At 46.7% G+C, this 20,095-nt stretch overlaps 1 protein-coding gene across 4 annotated transcripts in view; it reads right to left on the bottom strand.

Moving 5' to 3' along the window:
- Positions 1 to 20,095, bottom strand: part of MYT1 (myelin transcription factor 1) — a 170,926-nt gene that overhangs the window by 105,002 nt on the left and 45,829 nt on the right. For all 4 annotated transcript variants that reach the window (XM_081011053.1, XM_081011055.1, XM_081011054.1 and 1 more), the window contains exon 2: positions 1,225 to 1,325. In XM_081011053.1, coding sequence (XP_080867179.1) covers positions 1,225 to 1,325 — 101 coding nt within the window. The remainder of the gene's footprint in view (positions 1 to 1,224; positions 1,326 to 20,095) is intronic.

Below are 20,095 nucleotides of genomic sequence, written 5' to 3'. Positions count from 1 at the left end.
TTCTGATCTGTTGCTAAAGAGTGGGTTTTCCCTGGGAAAGAAGTGGGGCAAGGGGGAAACCACTTGGACCCATGCCCAGAAAGTATGGGTCAAGTGGAAGACTGCTTGGACCTGTGGCTTCTAGGCATAGCACAATCATAAGTGTAGGTGAGCCCTCAGAGGCTGCAACTGGGAGTGGAGGAATGGTAAAAGGGGAGGTGCTACTGAACACCTTCTCTTCCTGCTCAAAATATTGATCCCTCTGCTTTTTGTTCCCCGGGGGGTTGGGGGGGGGAGATACAGGGTCCTTTAATTTTATTTCTCCTTTGAGAATCAAAACTAAATAACAGATCATGGAATCATAGAACCATAGAGTTGGAAGAGACCACAAGGGCCATCGAGTCCAACCCCCAGTTGTAGTTGTGCAATCTTTTCATTGTACTGCTTTCCTTTAAATCAATATATATATATATATTTAAGTGTGTGAATTCATGCAACCCCCCCAAAAAAAACCCCTGGTAAGGGCTATTCAGTTCATGGGGCAGGTAAGCAGAGGAAGAATGGACACCAGTATCAAAGTGAGGCAAGTTTAATCTGGGTTGAGGAGGAGCCTTATTGACAGTGCAATAATGCACACAGTAATTCAGAGACCAGCCCTTTGGAGTTCAGTGGGACTCATAGCTGTCAACTTTTCCCTTTTCTTGCAAGGAATCCTATTCGGAATAAGGGAATTTCCCTTAAAAAAAGGGAAACTTTGACAGCTGTGGTGGGACTTGGTCCCAGGCCAATGCATTGGGGATTGCAACTTCCTCTCTGGACTGTTGAAAAGTTCAAGAAAGAGTGACAATGCAGTGTTTATTGTGTGTGAGCATCACCAATTGCCTGTAGAATCAGACCAAGTCCTCGTAGTCCAGCATCGTATTTTGAAAACAACCAGCGAGATGTCTCTGGAACCTCAAAGCTCCCCCTCTCCTGTTTCATAGTCACTGGCAGACCCATCTTATTCCTGCATCATTGCATTTTATTGTATTTTTAAAAATCATATTTCACTTCTTCGAGCACCATTTGGTGGAAGAATGGGATACAAATTCAACAAGCAAACGCTTCAATGAATGTCTTATTTCTGGGGAAAACCCTGCCCCCATTGTCTGCTGGTGCTGCTGGTAATTAACGCACAGCAAGACCAGGGTGTTAGTATCTTAGCTTTGTGAGTTTACTGATGCTTCCCTCTAAGGAGGACCTCACCTTGATGTGCCTGCTGTGGAGGCCTTTGGCTGTCTCGCAACTGCTGATCTTTTCTCCACGGGTCCACCTTTGACTCAGCAGTTTGCCTCGGAACTCATTTTCTAAGGATTTAAGAGAAAGAGACGGCGTCAGCAACGAAGGCAGCTTAGGGAGGCCTCTGGCACCACTTTAGTGATGCTTTCTCCGGGAAGCTTAGTTCGGAGGATAGTCAATGGAGGTTCATCAGAGTTCACATGGGTGGGGTGCAGGTAGGGACAGGATAGCATGAGGACATAGGACCAGGGTAGCATAGGACGCTATACCAAGTGAGAAAATTGATCCATATAGCTCAGTATTATCTAATCCAGAGGTCAGCAATGTTTACCTCGCCTGGGCCAGTTCACCCCAGCGGAGATCCCTCTGTGGGCCAGAATGTGCACGCGCCCAAGCGCACCCGCGATTTCCAGTGCCTGCGCCTGCGCAGATGTGATTTCCGGCATCTGTGTCTGCACAGACATGATCTTCGGTGTCTGTGCACGTGCAGACACAATTTTTGACACCGCAGAATTGAGTCCTCGCGCCGCGCCGGGCCGGTTTAGCGCAGCGTGTGGGGACTCGCTGAGCAGGCAGCTCGGTCCGGGGGTGGCTTGTGGGCCAGTTAAACGACCCCCATGGGCCGCTTGTGGCGCATGGGCCTTAGGTTGCTGACCCCTGATCTAATCTGACTGGGAGTGGCTCTCCAGCATTCCAGGTGGGGGACAACACCAGCTCTACCTGCAGATGCCAGAGCTGTGCAAAGGAAGCAAGATGTCTTTCCCTGAAGGTTTCATAGGTACAAGCAGTCTGGAATCGCATATAACAGCCCCGATACCATCATTTTCACAAATCATGACAAATGCACAATAAAAAAGGGACCCTAAGCTATGAAGAGGGCTTAGGGGCAGCATGATTCACAGGGACATCCCTGTAACTTGCTTTGCCCTGATCGTGGCAACTTAGAAAAAAAAACCACCAGCAGCAACCTTCAAGGTATTAATTTGTCCTCCCAATGTGCAGATTTATAGCAAGACATATTAAATGTTGACAAAGAGGTCACAGGCAAAGGAAGGCAACTGCCCTTCACTGCCAGGCAGAGGACTGTTCTCAACAGGGAAGGATGTAGCTACCTTGAGAACATGGAATGGCAAAATTCAGTTTCCCTATTAAGTCAAGGCTACAGAGTACAGAAAGTCCCAAGGCTTCTGCTTAAAAGCCCAGGGCTGATAAACACACACACACCACTTGATATTTCATTCACACAATGGTTTGATTCACACATGCTTGATTTCTCTCTCGCTGGCAGCTAATTACATCCACTGGAAAGGACATGTTGGGGAGGACATGCAAAAGTTCTGGGATAACTGCAGGGAAGCCATCACTTGGTTGCTCACCAGCTGATGGACAGGGATTTGTCAATCATCTTGGTGCACTCAGTAATTCCTGGAGAATGTGTGAACTGAGCCCATTGAAAGAAAGCTTCTGTGTGTAAGGCACCCCCTAATGTTGCAAACCTTGTGTGTTGATTCTGCGTGTCTGAACTCCTTTGAGTGGAGTTCTGCACTGCAGTTGAACCTTACTGAACAGTCTCCTCTTCTCTCTTTGCAGACATCCAGAATTTTAGTTCATTCTCTATTGGTTAATGAGAACAGAAATCTCATCTGAAAATTAACAAAGGAGAGATGGAATTTTGGTGAAATTCTCTTGGGGTGGGGTGTAGGGCTTGCCTGACTTTGAGGTGGTGGAGGGTGGCTTGTGAGCGCCTTCTCTTTCATGGTGGAAACCTCATTGCCAGTGGCCTGCACTCTGCAGCCTTCCTGGGTGTCCACACTTCAGTGCAAGCCCAGGGTAAGACACTGCGAGGTGAACTCTGCCCATGGGAAGGAGATCAGGAAACACAGGCAGCCAGGAAAAAGCTACAGAGTGTTGGGAAAATGTTTGTTGGAAAGAAAGACATGCATACCCTGCCCAGCTTACAGGGCTAAGGGAAGCACCAAACCTTGCACCCACAAAGATTCAAAAGAAATACTGAAGTGAGAGCAGGGCTGAAAAATGGAAGGACAATGGAAGGACCATAGCTCAGAGGCTGAGCAGCTATTTTGCATGCAGAAGGTCCCATATTCAATGCCCGGCATCTTCAGGGAGGGCTGGGAGAGATTCCTGCCTGAAACCTTGGAGAGCTGCTGCCAGCCAGTGTGGGCAATACTGACTCAGACAGACCAATGAGTCTGATTACAAACCAGGCAGCTTCCGATCTTCCTATGCAGGCTTATTCGGTAGTGGAACAAAACCTGTGAGAAATTGGGAGGCCCAGTTTCGACACAGCACTGCTGATCTCCTTGTCCTCCAGGAACCTTTTTGCATGCAAAACGTGTTCTCCAGGACTGAGCTACAGGTTGGAAAGGTGAGCAGGAGCAGGTCCATTGAGAGATTTGAAGGTAAGGATGAGAAATTTCAGATTGTGTCACGGAGCAGGCTGGAAGTCCGTTGGGATGGTGATGGGCCGTTATTATTGTTTTTCAGAAGCGATATTCAAATTTTAAAATACAATTTGTTTAAAAGAACGGAGAAAATGGGGAAAGCAGGGAAATGGGTCTCCCATTAGGATAGCTATGCTGTTAGTTTTCAGCAATGAATCTGCCCCCCCCCCCCGCTTGGCATCATTTTTATCCCAGTCAGATATTACATCATATTTACTGAGGGAGTGAGCGTCGTGTATCTCTATTACACAGCTGTTAAACCTCAATTAATAGGTTTTAATGATTAGCCATTAGTGGTGCAATACACAGTTTAACATTCTGTGTTAGGGTTTAAATTAAATGCACGCTTCAAGAGCCGAATTTTCCAGGCATCGTTCATTGCTTTGCTTAAGTAAATAATATTCACATGGGATGGAAAAAACTATAGATGCGGGGCTTTTTTCCGAAGGAGAGGAGAAAAAGATTAAACAAACAAAGGGCAATTAAGCGCGGCAGCTTTCAACTACGGGGGGGGGGGGGGGGGAAGCCCACACGCAGGCAGAAAAGATACCCTGTGAAATATGTGGAAAAAGATGTCAATTATATATGCATCAAAGGGTAACAATATCACATCATCATCAACATCATTGTATTATCCACCATAGTACTATTCACATGAGACTAAAATGCGTCTCCCAGTTGAATCTTCAAGAAATTGTGCAGTGCAGTGTCTGACAATGCAAGGCCCATGCATATCAACTCAAAAGTAAGTCTCACTGAGTTTAATAGCCCTCTCCTCCTCCGTGAATTTGCCCGATCCTCTTTTAAAGCCATCAGAATCGGTGCCATCGCTGCCTCCTGTGACAGGGAGTTCCATAGGCTGACAATGTGCTGCATGAATAAATGCTTTCGGTCTGAATTGGCCCCCAGACTGAATGTTAAACTTTTAAGCCAAAGGGGGGGGGGGTCTGTTTAGAGCTATCCAAGGTCCTGAAAACGACCATTCTGGAAAAACTCCCAGGAACACATACATTTAACACACTCTTATACCACTTTTAACAGTCATGGGTGATGCTGGGAACTGTAGTTTTTTTTTAAAAGGGTGCTGACCTCACAGAGCTACAGCGTGCTCAGCAAACTACAGTGCCCAGGATTCTCCATGGCTATTAAAGTGGTATAAGAGTGCAAGGGACGCGGGTGGCGCTGTGGGTTAAACCACTGAGCCTAGGGCTTGCTGATCAGAAGGTTGGCGGTTCGAATCCCCGCGACAGGGTGAGCTCCCGTTGCGCAGTCCCTGCTCCTGCCAACCTAGCAGTTCGAAAGCACGCCAAAAATGCAAGTAGATAAATAGGTACCGCTCTGGCGGGAAGGAAAATAGCATTTCCATGCGCTGCTCTGGTTTGCCAGAAGTGGCTTAGTCATGCTGGCCTCATGACCTGGAAGCTGTACGCTGGCTCCCTCGGCCAGTAAAGTGAGATAAATGCCACAACCCCAGAGTCGTCCACAAATGGACCTAATGGTCAGGGGTCCCTTTACCTTTAAGAGTGCTTTAAATGTATGATGTAAGAGTCCCATAGCTTGTACAAAGTAAAAAGTAGGAATGCACCCCGTGATCCTCTGTGTGTCGCGCATAGGGACGAATTACCCCTTTCCCCTTGTGCCAGAAAAGGTTTCTATGGGTGTGATTTTTCCCCTCCACTGCCAGGTAAGGTGAAAGGAGACTGGAGATTTCAGTGGGAGGAAAGACCTGAGGTATACAAGGTTGAACAGCAAAAGCAGTGCATTTTATGAATATTTATTGTGGTTACTGTCGCACCTGGCCATTATTATTATTTATTGCATTTACCGTATTGGCCTGAATATAAGCCTCACTCCCCCCCCCCCCAAATTCCGATAGTGAAAAGTTAAAGTGTGGCTTAAAATCACGACCTTACAAAAATTGGCTTATACGATATTACTGCTGAAACAGACATACAGTAAAACGGAACAGGTGTGAGTGCCTGAGGAATTTTAAGGGAGCGGCTTTATTCGGGTATTGTCTCTCCCCCCTCCTTGAATTTTAAAGGTGCTGCTTATGTTCGAGTGCAGCTTATATTCAGGCCAATACGGTATATACCGCTCTATACGTGGAGGTCTCAGTCAGTTACCAGAGGTACCAGGCAATAGTCTGTCCATTGCAGTTCCACAAGGATGCAGTAGAACTGCAAAGTGTGCTACTGTGTTCTCAGCTTCTTTCTTTCTTTCTCTTTCTTTCTTTCTTTCTTTCTTTCTTTCTTTCTTTCTTTCACAGATTTCTAGCTTTTATGCCTCTGAAGATATGCTTCAATGTGTGTGGGCCACTGCCAGAGAGCACTGTCTGAATCTGATTCCCAGTGACAGGAGTGAGTGAGTTCAGTGCCCTTCCATGCCTAGGAAAAACCAGAATAAATATGCAAACTGTGTGTATGCATAATTTATACAGGCACGGTTTACCTTTATTTTTTAAAATAGGAAATAAATGCAGCTCCGGCTATAGGTGCAAAACCCGAGAGAGACCGTTCCCCTCCTTGTATGGTTTTTCCAGCAGTCAACTCACCCCTTTGACAACGCAGGGCAAGTGTTTTCTGAAATTTGCTTCTCATTCCTAATCAAAAGAAGGGGGGAGTGTGTGGGTTGGTGGGAGAAGAAGCTGCTGATTCAGGAGGGTCAGATCTTGTGCCGGTTTCGCTGTAGAACGGATGTTCCCAGCTCAGCAGAAACATGCCTCCGAGGTGTTTTCCGCTGACAGCTGAGCGTAATCTGGTTCAAATCTGCTGGCACGGGGCAAAGGAGAGGGAGGGTGGCTAGAAAGACAAGTGCAAGGTCTTCCACCAGGGCACAGCCAGGGTGGGGTGTGTGTCGGGAGCCCATTTCATTGCTCTCCACTGCTCTTTTAACATCAGCTGTGACTTCCCACTGGGTTCTGCAAGGCTACAGACTCGCCTTTGGTAGAATCATACTGCAAACATGTTCATTTGGATTACGGTATTTTTCTAGGAGGCAACAAGTTTATTTCAGTTGGCTGACATTTAAAAAGGAAGGGGGGAGGGTGCTCAACTAGGGGTGTTTGAGCAATTTGCTGGCTACAAATTCTGAAGGGGGCTGAGCTGAGCCACACCATCCAGACTAATGTGCGAATTGGAACCTCCTTATCTGCTAGCTCTCACACTTCCCCAGTCTTCCAGCATGCCTCTCAGCTATAACTCCCTCCCCACTCTTGTAGCAGGGACGCGGGTGGTGCTGTGGGTTAAACCACAGAGCCTAGGACTTGCCGATCAGAAGGTCGGCGGTTCGAATCCCCGCGATGGGGTGAGCTCCCATTGCTTGGTCCCTGCTCCTCCCAACCTAGCAATTCGAAAGCACGTCAAAGTACAAGTAGATAAATAGGTACCACTCCGGTGGGAAGGTAAACAGCGTTTCCGTGCGCTGCTCTGGTTCGCCAGAAGTGGCTTAGTCATGCTGGCCACATGACCTGGAAGCTGTACGCCAGCTCCCTTGGCCAATAAAGCGAGATGAGCAGCGCAACCCCAGAGTCGGCCACGACTGGACCTAATGGTCAGGGGTCCCTTTACCTTTACCTATGTTCTACTTGAACTGTTGGAGGCAGCATGTCTTGTGACAGCAGTTGTTGGAAACTGCAGGCAGGGAGATTGTTCCTGCGCTTGGGTCTTGCTTATGGGCTTCTCACAGGCATTTGGTTGGCCACTGTGAGAACAGGACGCTGGACTAGATCGGTCATTGGCCTGATCCAGCAACCTCTTCTTATCTTGCCCATTCTACTGTGAGTCTGCAGGCAGAGATTGTCTCACGTCTTTCTACAAGAATATATATGACCGCTAAGCTCACACAGAAACCTTTAGTGAGGTACATTACTGAAAGGTTTTGAAAGTCCCACTGTGTCAACTGGATCACTTCTACCTATATGCTTGTTGACAATCTCGAATAATGCCTATGTCTATGAAACAGGATTTGCCATTGCAGAAGCCACGCTGGCTCTGCTTCAGCAAGCCTTGTTCTTCTATATGTTTGGTTATTTTATCCATTTCCACCAGTCATTCCAGGGCAGACATTAAGCTAACTGGCCCATAATTGCCAGGATCCCTTTTTAAACGTTACCTTGACTGCTTCCTAGTTCTTAAGTATGGAAGCTGATCTTAGAGACAAGGTACATATTTTTGTTAGAGGATGAGAAAAAATTGCATCTGAATTGTTTGAGGACTCATGGGCGGATGCCGTCAGACTCTCTTCCAGCAAAAGTTAGCTCAGGCACTGGGATTTGCCCTATATCTTCCGCTGTGAAGACACACACACACACGAATACGAATGAAAATGCTCTTCACAGGGACTGTTGTTGCTGATGCGGAACGACAGACAATATAATAATAACATAAATTCATTTAAATAAAGAACTACAGTGGTACCTCGGGTTAAGTACTTAATTCGTTCTGGAGGTCCGTTCTTAACCTGAAACTGTTCTTAACCTGAAGCACCACTTTAGCTAATGGGGCCTCCTGCTGCTGCTGCGCCGCCGGAGCCCGATTTCTGTTCTCATCCTGAAGCAAAGTTCTTAACCAGAGGTACTATTTCTGGGTTAGCGGAGTCTGTAACCTGAAGCGTCTGTAACCTGAAGCGCATGTAACCCAAGGTACCACTGTAATAAAAATATGGGTGATTCAGAAATTCATTGCACACATCTCACAACTACATGCACTGAGTATTTCCTGAAGCCTTGAGAGCTGACTTGCCACTTCCATGCTGGGTCTTCACCAGTCTGTACAACTGTAAGGGTTACCTGATCCCCAAATTCACTGTGTCCCTGCATCTCCTCTACACCCCCTTCTGCTCCTCATTGGGCAGCCTTGAATCTAGGATGCGGAAGTAAAAGACTACCAGGGTGCAGTTCAGCAGGTGCGGGGTTTTTTCCCCAGCGCCGGCAAGGTTGCGAGAAATAATAATAGTAATAATACCATAAGAAAGCCTCAGCCGGAGCAACTGCCTGAAACATGCCATTTGCATTTTTAAGGAAATACTTCTTTGAGACAGCCTGGGTGAAAGGTCGGCATTTGCATATAAATGGAAAAGAAAGTGTATGAAGCTGGAAGTTGCATCTATATCATTTTCTCAGCGGTGAGCTGCTGTTTTGGAGATTAAGGGACACGCTTTGCATCTTTGCCTTTTATTGAAGACAGAAGGTGGTATGAGAGTCAAATTGGGATGAAATAACAAGGCGAGCGAAGCAACAGCCCATCATTCCTCCCCCACCCCGATGCGCATAAATGTACCAGAGGGCCAATTCACACTTGACTTTTTAAAACTTGGCTATGAAAAGCACCCAAGTTTAAGTGGCAAAAGACAGGGATGGAGACCGTGGCACCGTCAGCTGTGGAAGGCGCATGCGGGCGTCAATATACTCCTGCTTTCCCTGCATTTCATTTAGAAGAGGAGACTAAAACGAAAACAATCCGAGCCTGCAGTTCCATAGGTTTTGTTCTCTCTGGCCATTTTGCAAAAGTAGCATAGGCTGCGTACACATTAATACTGTAGTTTACCCCTCATAGAACTACGGTTCACAGCACCATTAACAAGCTACAGATCCCAGGATTCTTGGGGTGGGGAAATGGCCTTTCAACGTGCTTTCAATGCACAATGTGTATAAGTAAAAAGTAAAGTCAAGGACCCCTGGATGGTTAAGTCTAATTTCTTTTTAAAAGCATCTGTGCTTGCTCAGAACCACCACGACATCATGTGGCAAAGAATGACATACATTAACTCTTGTGTTTTGTGAGCAAGCAGTTCCTTATTCCTATCCTGAAAATACAGCCAGTTTTCCAGGATGACTTCTAGTAAAGGTAAATGTAAAGGACCCCTGGACGGTTAAGTCCAGTCAAAGGTGACTATGGCATTGTGGTACCCATCTCGCTTTTAGGCCAGGAGACCCGGCGTTTGACCACAGACAGCTTTCCAGGTCATGTGGCCAGCATGACTAAACCACTTCTGGCGCAACGAGACACTGTGATGGAAACCAGAGTGCACGGAAACATTGTTTAACTTTCTGCCGCAGTGGTACCTACTTATCTACTTGTACTGGTGTGCTTTCGAATTCCTAAGTTGGCAGGACAGAGCAATGGGAGCTCACTCCGTCATGGGGATTTGAACCGCCGACCTTCTGATCAACAAGCCTAAGAGGCTCAGTGGTTTAGACCACAGCGCACCTGTGTCCCATACAATGTGCATGCTATATAGGAATCGGGGTTTCAGGTAGGAGTCTCTCCCAGACTCCCTGGAGATGCCAGGGACCTTCTGCATGCAAATCAAACTCTTCCTACCATGGAGCTATCCAGCCTTCTCTACACAATCTACACAGAATGGGCAGCTTTGATTACTTGCCCTTTCCCTTGAGCACATAGTCCGCAAAGTCTTCTAGAGGAATTGTCTCATGCGCTTGTCCCCAGCAACCCTGTGAAGTAGTAGATCATTAATTTCATTAACAAGCTGGAAGGAAACCTATGAGGAATTGCAAGGGAAAGCGAGGCCAAAGGGATACAGAAAGTCCTTTGTCTCTCTCTCCCCCCCCCCATTCTCCCCACCAGCTCTGTGAAGGAACAGGATATACTTCTGAGCAAAAATGCAGAGGCCTGCAGCCCAGACCAATGGGGTTTACTGCATGGATCTCTCTGTGCCTTGCCAAATCTGTCATTAAAACTTAGAACATCCGTGCAAGGCGGCAGCTAAGGAGCTAGCTAGCTAATGGGATCTGTTGACTTGGGATGCGATGACTAAGAGGGATCCTTTGGCAGTGCCAGCTTGTCATCCTAATATTAAGTCCGTCCTTCCTTTTGTCATATGAGAAGTGAAAACTTGACACAAAATGTGTGTCACGCCGAGCCAAAGAGACAGAAGCAATAAGGCATAATGAGGAGGCGAAATCACTCTGAAATAAGCAAAAAGAAAACCCCCTTGGGGTGGTTTAACACTTCCTGGTGCCCTCTGACAACGCTCTTTCCTAGATGGCAGGAATGCGCATGCCCACACGCCAGCGGAACAAAGTACATGCATATAAGCACATGGGGTGGAATACAGCGTCATGCTCTGTTGATGGCTCCATCGTGCATGAAGTTCTGCTTGCCAGATGCGACAATCTCCCCTCCCCTTCAGTGCTGTTCTGGGGCTTCTCCTGATCCTGACCCCTAGATCCCAAGTTTGCTTTAAAGAAAAAGTGGGCGTTTTTGAGGTTGCTCACCGGGACAAGACAGTTTGAGCATATTACACAGATCTTGGCCCGACTCCATTGGCTACCAATTAATTTAATTCTATGACCTTCTAAGATTGTCCATGGGAGGTAGGCTATTGGCTTGTTTTGCTTTTATTTTATTATGTATTTTGTGTTGGTTTTTTCGTATTTTCATGTTGTGAAACACCCTGTGATCTTCAGATGAAGGGTGGTATACAATTTAAATCAATAATAATAATAACAACAACAATAACAACAACAACAACAGCATTTGTAGAAGCCAAGATAGAAGGCAAAACAGGCAAGCACTTTTATCCTCAAAGTCTTTGGTTGCCAGACGAAAACTCTTTTATTCCAGCTGCTCTTTGTGATTTGTCCAGCTCCTAAATTCCTACTGTTGAATATTATGAAACCGACCCACCTGCTTCTGTTATTTCGCTTTGTTTTTCTTCTACTGTATGCTTATTTGTTTTTTAAAATTGACATGTTACTCCTTGCCTTGTCTGTCTCACTGCGAGTTTGAAAGGTGCAATGTAAATATTTCAAAAAGAGAAAATGGAAGAAAATAAAAGACTGAATTGCCACCACCGCCGCAACTCAATTACCCAGATTTTTGGTTTCTGGGTATGATTAAGGAACCATTTGACAAGAGCAGGCCTAAGTACATGCAAGTGAAAATAGGAATGACACCCAAAGCTGCCTTGTTGCCAAGTCAGAACTTTTGTCCACTTTGCTCAGTACACCGACTGGGTTTTCATGGTTTCAGGTGGAAATCCTTCCCTGCCCTAACTGGAGCTGGCAGGGCTTGAACATGGGAGCTTTTGCATCCAAAGCAGACGTTCTACCATTGAGCTGTGGTCCATTGATCTTGACTGAACCCAAGTTCTTAGTCTTGCTTCTCTGTTTATCCTTCCCTCTGCTGTCTCCCTTGTGCTGAGGTTTAGCCTGGAACTTCCTTGGGGCAGGGACCTGTCCTTTTGTTGTCGTGCTGTAAAGCACCATGCACATGGACGGTGCTGAGTCAATAAATGAGTAATCACCTGCCCTTGTCTTTTACAAAGGAACTTCTTGTCCATCCTCTTTATTTCGGCTCGACAGTCCCCCAGGGACCTTCTGTAGCAAATACTGAAGTCCCCCAAAGTCATAAATGGAGGGGGGCACCACAAAGGACTCTTAAATGTTGGATAGTAAAGATAATTTTGACAGTAAGATAATAAGCTAATGGCTGTGATTTTTTTATTTTGGCAGAAGCTGGGAAGAGGAAGGCAAGTCACACGAATCACATGTTGCCTGCAGCATCCTGCTGGCAAAGTCAGAAGCATTCAGGATGCCTTTAGCTTGCTGTAGGGAGTCTCTCAGAAGGGGCTTAGAGAGATCCCATTTGGTCCTGAAAGGGAAGAGTTCAAATGATGGAAGAAACAAGGAAACAAAGCAATAGCAGAAGCTGGTTGCCTTTTAAAGAGAAACCATCCATTTTACCAAGCCAGGCTGAGGTGAGAACAGTGTGTTCTGGAATTCTTTTTGTGCTCCTTTTAAAACGCCAAGCCACAATGCTTTTGGTGATGGTGGCAGCATTCAGAATGCACTGAAAATCTTTGCGGGGTCATGTGTAGATTTGTACAAGAACAGTCCAGATGTTCATAGCGTGTACTACATCAGACAACAAGGAGTCTTCAAAAAGAGTATTATTTTTGTTGAAAATAATAATAATCTGCAAATTGCATGTGTCCTTTTAAGCCAGATGTATATATGCATGTCAGCACATAGTAAGTGGGTTGGAACGTAAGTATTTTAATGTGGATGCACATGTGCATCCGCTCATGGCAACAGAGCCGAAAAAAAGCTCAGGGCATCTCTCCTTTCAAATAATAAAATGAAATAAAATGGTGCCAAGGCAACAGAAGATTCAGGTAACAATTCCTTGGAGCAGGTTGGTGGGGAGGAGGTGCCCACAAAAGTGAAAGGTGGCAGAGATTTCACAACTTTTTTTTATCAGCAAGGAGGGCAATTTTTGCATTGAAAGCTTAGCTATCTTAAAGATTTGGTGCAGCCTGAGTCACAGGACTATTCAATTAAAACAAAACAACTTTGTCTGGTGACTGCCCATAGTGGCTTATCAAGTGACAAAGGCACAGAGACTCTATAATGAACAGCTGAATAGGAGAGTCACCACACACTCCCATTGACTCCCAAGCATGCTATCCCATGCATGCAGGAAATTTGGGGTCTAGCGCAGAACTCACAATTCTGAAAATGTCAGCTCATCTGCCCTTCCCCGCCCTAGCCCACCATAGGCTGAATGTGAGAATTTCCAAGGTTGCAAGAGTGAAATACTTCATGCTCTCATACAGCACCAGAACTCGCAAGTCAGCCAATGAAATGGATGAGCAGGACCTTACATATGAACACGAGAAGAGTCTCCTGGATCAGGCCAAAGACCCATCTAGCCCAGCATCCTTTTCTTACAGTGGCCAACCAGATGCCCATGAGGAGCCCACAAGCTGAGAACAACAGCACTCTCCAGTGCCAGTGTGGAGTAGTGGTTAAGAGCGGTGGACTCGTAATCTGGTGAACCGGGTTTGCTTCCCCGCTCCTCCACATGCAGCTGCTGGGTGACCTTGGGCTGGTCACACTTATCTGAAGTCTCTCAGCCTCACTCACCTCACAGAGTGTTTGTTGTGAGAGAGGAAGGGAAAGGAGAATGTTAGCCACTTTGAGACTCCTTCGGGTAGTGATAAAGTGGGATATCAAATCCAAACTCCTCCTCCTCCTCCTCCTCCTCCTCCTCCTCCTCCTCCTCCTCCTCTTCTCCTCCTCCTCCTCCTCCTCCTCCTCCTCCTCCTCCTCCTCCTCCTCTTCTCCTCCTCCTCCTCCTCCTCTCCTCCTCCTCCGCCTCCTCCTCCTCTTCTCCTCCTCCTCCTCTCCTCCTCCTCCTCCTCTCCTCCTCCTCCTCTTCTCCTCCTCCTCCTCCTCCTCTTCTCCTCCTCCTCCTCCTCCTCCTCAAATGCAATTCCCAGCAGCTGGTATTCAGAGACACACTGCCTATGACAGTGGAGCAAAAACCTAGCTCTCCTTCTTCTCCTTCATGTGGCAAGTAGCCATTGATAGCCTGATATCCCACCAACTTGCCCAATCCTCTTTTTAAAGCCATCCAAGTTTGGCGGCCATCGCTACCTCATTTGAGAGCAAATCTCATGATTAACTATGAGCTGTGTGGAGAAGTGTTTTCTTTTCTCTGTTCTGAATCTCCTAACTGTTCAGCTTCTTTGAATGTCCCTGGTTCTGGTATTATGACAGGTGGGGAATGACTTTCCCCTCTCCTCTTTTCTAGGTAAAGGGACCCCTGACCATTAGGTCCAGTCGTGGCCAACTGTGGGGTTGCACCGCTCATCTCACTTTATTGACCAAGGGAGCCAGCGTACAGTTTCCGGGTCATGTGGCCAGCATGACTAAGCCACTTCTGGCAAACCAGAGCAGCGCACGGAAACGCCGTTTACCTTCCCGCCGGAGCGGTACCTATTTATCTACTTGCACTGGCGTGCTTTCAAACTGCTAGGTTGGCAGGAGCAGGGCCCGAACAACGGGAGCTCACCCCATCGTGGGGATTCGAACCCCCAACCTTCTGATTGGCAAGTCCTAGGCTCTGTGGTTTAACCCACAGCGCCACCCTGTCCCCTTTTCTACACCATGCCAATTGAATGCACCTGTTTCATGTCTTCCTCTCTACTCACCTTTTCTCTAAAATGATACTAAGAGAGCATGAAGGATGGTGCCAGTGAGACCCTCTTTAAAGCATCAATTCTCCCCGTGTCTTAGAAAAGAACTTTCCAATAGACCCTCTCCCTAGTCAATTTGCAAAGCACTTTGCTGGCTCAGAAGAGAAGCAAGCTGCCCTTGACTGGTTGGGATCACCCATGTGCCCAGTTCACGAAGCACGGCACTCACACTAACTTGGCTATGTTTGGCCTCAGTGATGCCATCACAAATAGCTCAGTCAGTACAGCACAAGTCTCTTGATTTCCAGGTTGTGGATTCGAGCCCCACCTGGGGCAAAAGATTCCTGTATTGCAGGGGGTTGGAATAGATGACTGTTGTGGTCCCTTCCAACTCTACAATTCAATTATTCTTTGCCCTCTAATTGGTTGGGATCCCTCCAGTAATGAGATCAGAGGGGGAGGGAAATGGCATCTGAAGCAGCAGCAGGCCACAAAACAAATGATATAAGGAGCTGCAAATAATGCCAAACCCCCGGGAAAAAAATGCAATGGCTTTTCAGGAACAGTTTTGGTTCCCTTGAAAGCACAATGTTCACCCTGAAAATATTAAGGGGTGAACATTTGGCACAGCCCTACTGATATTCTTTTTGAGATGAGGGTGTCTAAAACTGAACAGAGTGTTCCAAATGTGTGTGGTGCATATATTTGTATAATGAGGGGTTGTTTTTTTTTTACGCTTGTTATTCTATGTTCAGTCACTTTCCTGGTAATTCTTGATGCTTAATCTGCCATTGAAATAGCTCGCAAATGGCATGTAGGTGTTATGCAGAAAAGAAAACCCCACCTCAATATTTTGACAAGAAAACTTAGCATGCCGTATGCGGGAGAATCAGAGGGACTGGCAAACTGAGCGCAGCTATTCAATATAAAAATATCTCACTTTTGAGGAATTTCTTGGCTCCCCCCGCCTCGCATCAAATCAAAAAGCCCCTCTTGGGTTACCTGCAGATTAAGCCAATGGTACTTTAGGATTTAAGTACCATACATATGCAGCCACCTCCAGAGATATCTCATGTACCTTGTAATAACATTCGCTGTGGGAGTGTTGTAATGTGGCCTCAGCAAAACTGTGTCTGCTAAATGCACCTGACTTTCCCCTTAAGCTAGAAGAGAACACTTTAACTAAATAAGGCACTAGGCTCCAGCAGGAGGAGACAATTCACTTTCATCTTGTCTTGCCACTGAGCTCAGCAAGCAGGTTTGATGGAAACCATGATAGGAGCTGCAACTTCACAAAATTATTCTAGGGCATAATTTACTGGCTTCCTGGAACCTGGAATGCAGCTTGGAAGCATCAGGCAATGGCAGGCTTTGGGATTTCAAATTTCAGTGGCACCCTGTGCAGCACTAAAATTCATCTCCTCCTGCTTCTCATCTTCCATTCTAAGTCATTGTTGTGCAGTACCCTCTCAGTTCAGCGCCCAGGGCAGACAACCCAGTTATGCTCCCCTAAATCTGCCTCTGTCTCAGGACCCCAGCAAGCTAAGTCAGGAACACGGAAAACTGCCCTATACTGAGTCAGACCATTGGTCAATCCAGCCCAATGACTGGCAGTGGTTCTCCATGGTTTCAGGCAGGCGTCTCTTCCAGTTGCCCCTGGAGAGGCTGGGGACTGAACCTGGGACCTTTTGATGCAAAGCAGATGCTCTGCTGCTGAGCTAAGGTTCCTTCCCCGTGTCCGAGTCCTTTCATTGTGGATCAGTAGGATATGTTGTTGTTGTTTAGTCATTTAGTCCTGTCCGACTCTTCGTGACCCCATGGACCAGAGCACGCCAGACACTCCTGTCTTCCACTGCCTCCCACAGTTTGGTCAAACTCATGTTGGTAGCTTCGAGAACACTGTCCAACCATCTCATCCTCTGTCGTCCCCTTCTCCTTGTGCCCTCCATCTTTCCCAACACCAGGGTCTTTTCCAGGGAGTCTTCTCTTCTCATGAGGTGGCCAAAGTATTGGAGCCTCAGCTTCAGGATCTGTCCTTCCGGTGAGCACTCAGGGCTGATTTCCTTCAGAATGGAGAGGTTTGATCTTCTTGCAGTCCATGGGACTCTCAAGAGTCTCCTCCAGCACCATAATTCAAAAGCATCAATTCTTCGGCAATCAGCCTTCTTTATGGTCCAGCTCTCACTTCCGTACATCACTACTGGGAAAACCATAGCTTTAACTATAGGATAAACAAGAGGCCAAACCCTCAAAGTGGATTTCCTGGAATTCCCCAGGAAGAGAAAACCACAATGAAACCAATGTGAGTCTGCTATGGGGGTGTGGCTTTTGCTTTTTTCATTGCAGTCCTGCATGGGAGGCCTGGACAGGTCCAAATGATAATTCTCTGCTCCTCAGCAAACTACAATTCCCAAGGTCCATTAGGGGAAGCTATAAAGTGGTATAAAACTTCCATGTAGATAAGAACAAAGTAACCTAACAGATAAAGGTTGCCCAGAGCCTTATCTACTTATTTGAGTGTGCAGTGTCAACAAAGTACAGTGGCTGGTTGGAGGCTTGAAAGGATGAGGGGGAATAGCTTTAAACAGGGATGACCTCAGGAAGCACTTGATCTCTGGAGATTTCATGAGAAGTGATCACCTTAGACAGTAAGGGGAAATCTCTAAGTTGCTTTTGTCCTTAGCATCCTGTCTACATCACTGGAGTTAGAAGCCTCTGCCTCCATCTTCTCGCTTCCTTGCTCACTGAGTATTGGCCATCAAGCCTTGATCATAATAGACCAGGCCTGCCCAGGTTTTGACTCCTGACCGGGCGCAGCCCAACAGCCTTGCAAAGTGGCTTGCCAGAGAGTTAATAGCCTTTCTGTTTATGCTGACTTCCTGGAACAGGAAGGTTGCCGATTGACTGGCAAGCCACAATTCGCAGCTGGAGGACTCGACTGAATAAATCATGGTGGTGACCTAGGGGTCAAATGTTTTGTGAGCCTGAGCTGATGAGGTGGTGGCATTCTCATCATATTTACAGCCTCTGGACTGAAGAGCAATATCGACAACCCAATGGGCCTCCAGACCTTTGAGTCTCCAAGTGGGCTGGGAACGCCCCTTGTCTGAGACTGTAGAAAGCCACTTCCAGTCTGTGTAGACAATGCTGAGGAAGAATGGACCATTGTCTAGCTCAGTAGAATGCACCTTCCACCAACTGGTAGGGCAGCATAACTGAAGATAAGCCACGGTCCTGTCTGGTCCAGCCGGGCCAAGGCAGCTACAGCCAGTTCTGGTCAGGACCTTGGACAGAGCACTGCGAGAAAGCAGGCTGGAGCTTTCTCACACCAATGGAAAGGGGAGCTGTCGTTCCTGCAATGTGCCAAGGTTTTCTGAAGACTGATTGAAGTAATCCTGCTGTTCCCTCCACCCTCTTTGAGAAGCTGTGCCCCAAAAAGGGCCAGGGCCTTATTCTGCAGCGATTACCTGCTACAGTTCTGTGTGAGTGGTGCAGGGACTCAGAGACATGGGTCTTCCGAATCTGAGGAGGATGTCAAAGCAATGTCCTCTGGCCTGGAACGGCTGTGGGCGGAGGGAAATTGATTCGTCAAAAGGTGCCTGCTCCCCATCCTGAGCGTTGGGGAACATAGAATTATAGAGTTGGCAGGGATCTCTGAGGTCCTCTAGTCCAACCCTCTGCAATGCAAAAATCTCAACTAAAGCATCCATGACAGACGGCCATCCAACTTCTGCTTAAAAATCTCCAAGGAAGTGGAGTCCACAACCTCCCACAGCATTAGCCTGGGATGGTGATAGAGAGGGGTTTATTTGCGTTTTATTGACTAACAAAATGTATGAACTGCTTCTCCTGTTTAGAATGTTTTCATTCCCAGCCAAATTTAAGTCCTTGCATTTGCTCTCCCTAATTTCTCCTAACCCTCTGTCTTCTTCCCCGTTATCTGTTTTAGATTGTAAGCTCCTAAGGGCAGGGGCCGACTTGTATTTTATTTTCTGCTAATGAGCCTTTATCAAATGCCACGTAACATTAACGAGGCTGTGTGCATAATGAACAATACAATTATTGTAATTGCAATAATTATACACAACAATAATTTGTGAAGTGGCTTCCATTATTTATCATTATTATTTAAAAAGATCTTTAAAAAAATACTTATAATGGCATACAACCAATGTAACCACCTGAAGACCGCACCTGGCAAACACAGTCTAATTAGAAGCTAATAATTGAAATCCTGGGGAAATTACATGAAAACCTTGTTTCTAACCTTGCAGGAAAAAACAAAAACAAAACTATATCGGGGTGTTTCACTTAATACTCTCCTCATCTGGGTGAAATTCCACCCATGAGGTCAGGCACTGGACCAGAGAATGCCAGAGGTGCTTTGAATTTTTATTCTTCTGAAAATAAGAGGTGGGGGGGGGGGGAAACCGTCCGTGTTTGGGATTTTGCCGGCGTGCTGGCACCATCTGCCTCCTCCCCGCTGTTCCTCTTTCACACCACAACTTTGTCTTCGCAGGCTTTCGTTAATATTTTACCCGGCATACCGAAACAAGATGCAAAAAATGTGTTTGACAGCAACCTTTTCCTTAAAATGATATAGCCCTGTTAATAAGGAAAGCTGTTCCTTTCTGCAAGGAATCTGCAGTGCGCGTGGCTCTTTCCTTGGGGGGTCGAAGCCATGCTGGTTGTTTCCTCTGTGTTATTATCCCCACAAAGCATACATACAAATCAAGGTCATTTTCCAGTCTCTCCCCTCCCCGTTTCCCCCCTCTCCCCGCTCATCAACAGCTACGGTGCAACCATTCAATTATCCTCCACAGATGACTCACATCCACTACCTTGACCAACTAGCGACTAAATTAGACACACACACACAAACCTAGTGTCAACATATGTTTGGCAAGCCCCCAACCCCAGAGCCCAAGACCTGGTGGAAACATTATTTTAAAAGACACAGAGTTTGCGTAAAGTCTAATGGCAAGTCTAATAATAATAATAATAATAATAATAATATACCACCCTATACCCGGAGATCTCAGGGCAGTTTACAGAATAAAATCAAAATATAAAACCACAAAATACATAATCAAAATGAAAACAACCCAATAGCCCCCCCACCCACATTTTAAAAGTGCATAGCGTATCATAGCTGTCACATCATGGAATGGAATTGGATGTGACAACGGTCCATCTGCCGCAGTACTGTCTGCACTGGCTAGAGCAGGGGTAGGCAACCTAAGGCTCATGGGCCACAAGCAGCCCATGGGGTTGTTTAGCCGGTGCACAAGCCACCCTGAACCGAGCCGCCTGCTTGGTGAGTCCCCGCACGCTGTGCTAAACTGGCACCGTGTGGCATTGGGACTCACTTCTGTGGCGCCTGAAATTGCGTCTGTGTAGACGCTGACACCGGAAATCGCGGGTGCATGTGC

The sequence above is a fragment of the Podarcis pityusensis genome (assembly GCF_964106645.2).
Source record: "Podarcis pityusensis genome assembly, chromosome: 6".
Taxonomy (NCBI): Eukaryota; Metazoa; Chordata; class Lepidosauria; order Squamata; family Lacertidae; genus Podarcis; species Podarcis pityusensis.
This window is presented reverse-complemented; position numbering and strand designations above follow the sequence as displayed.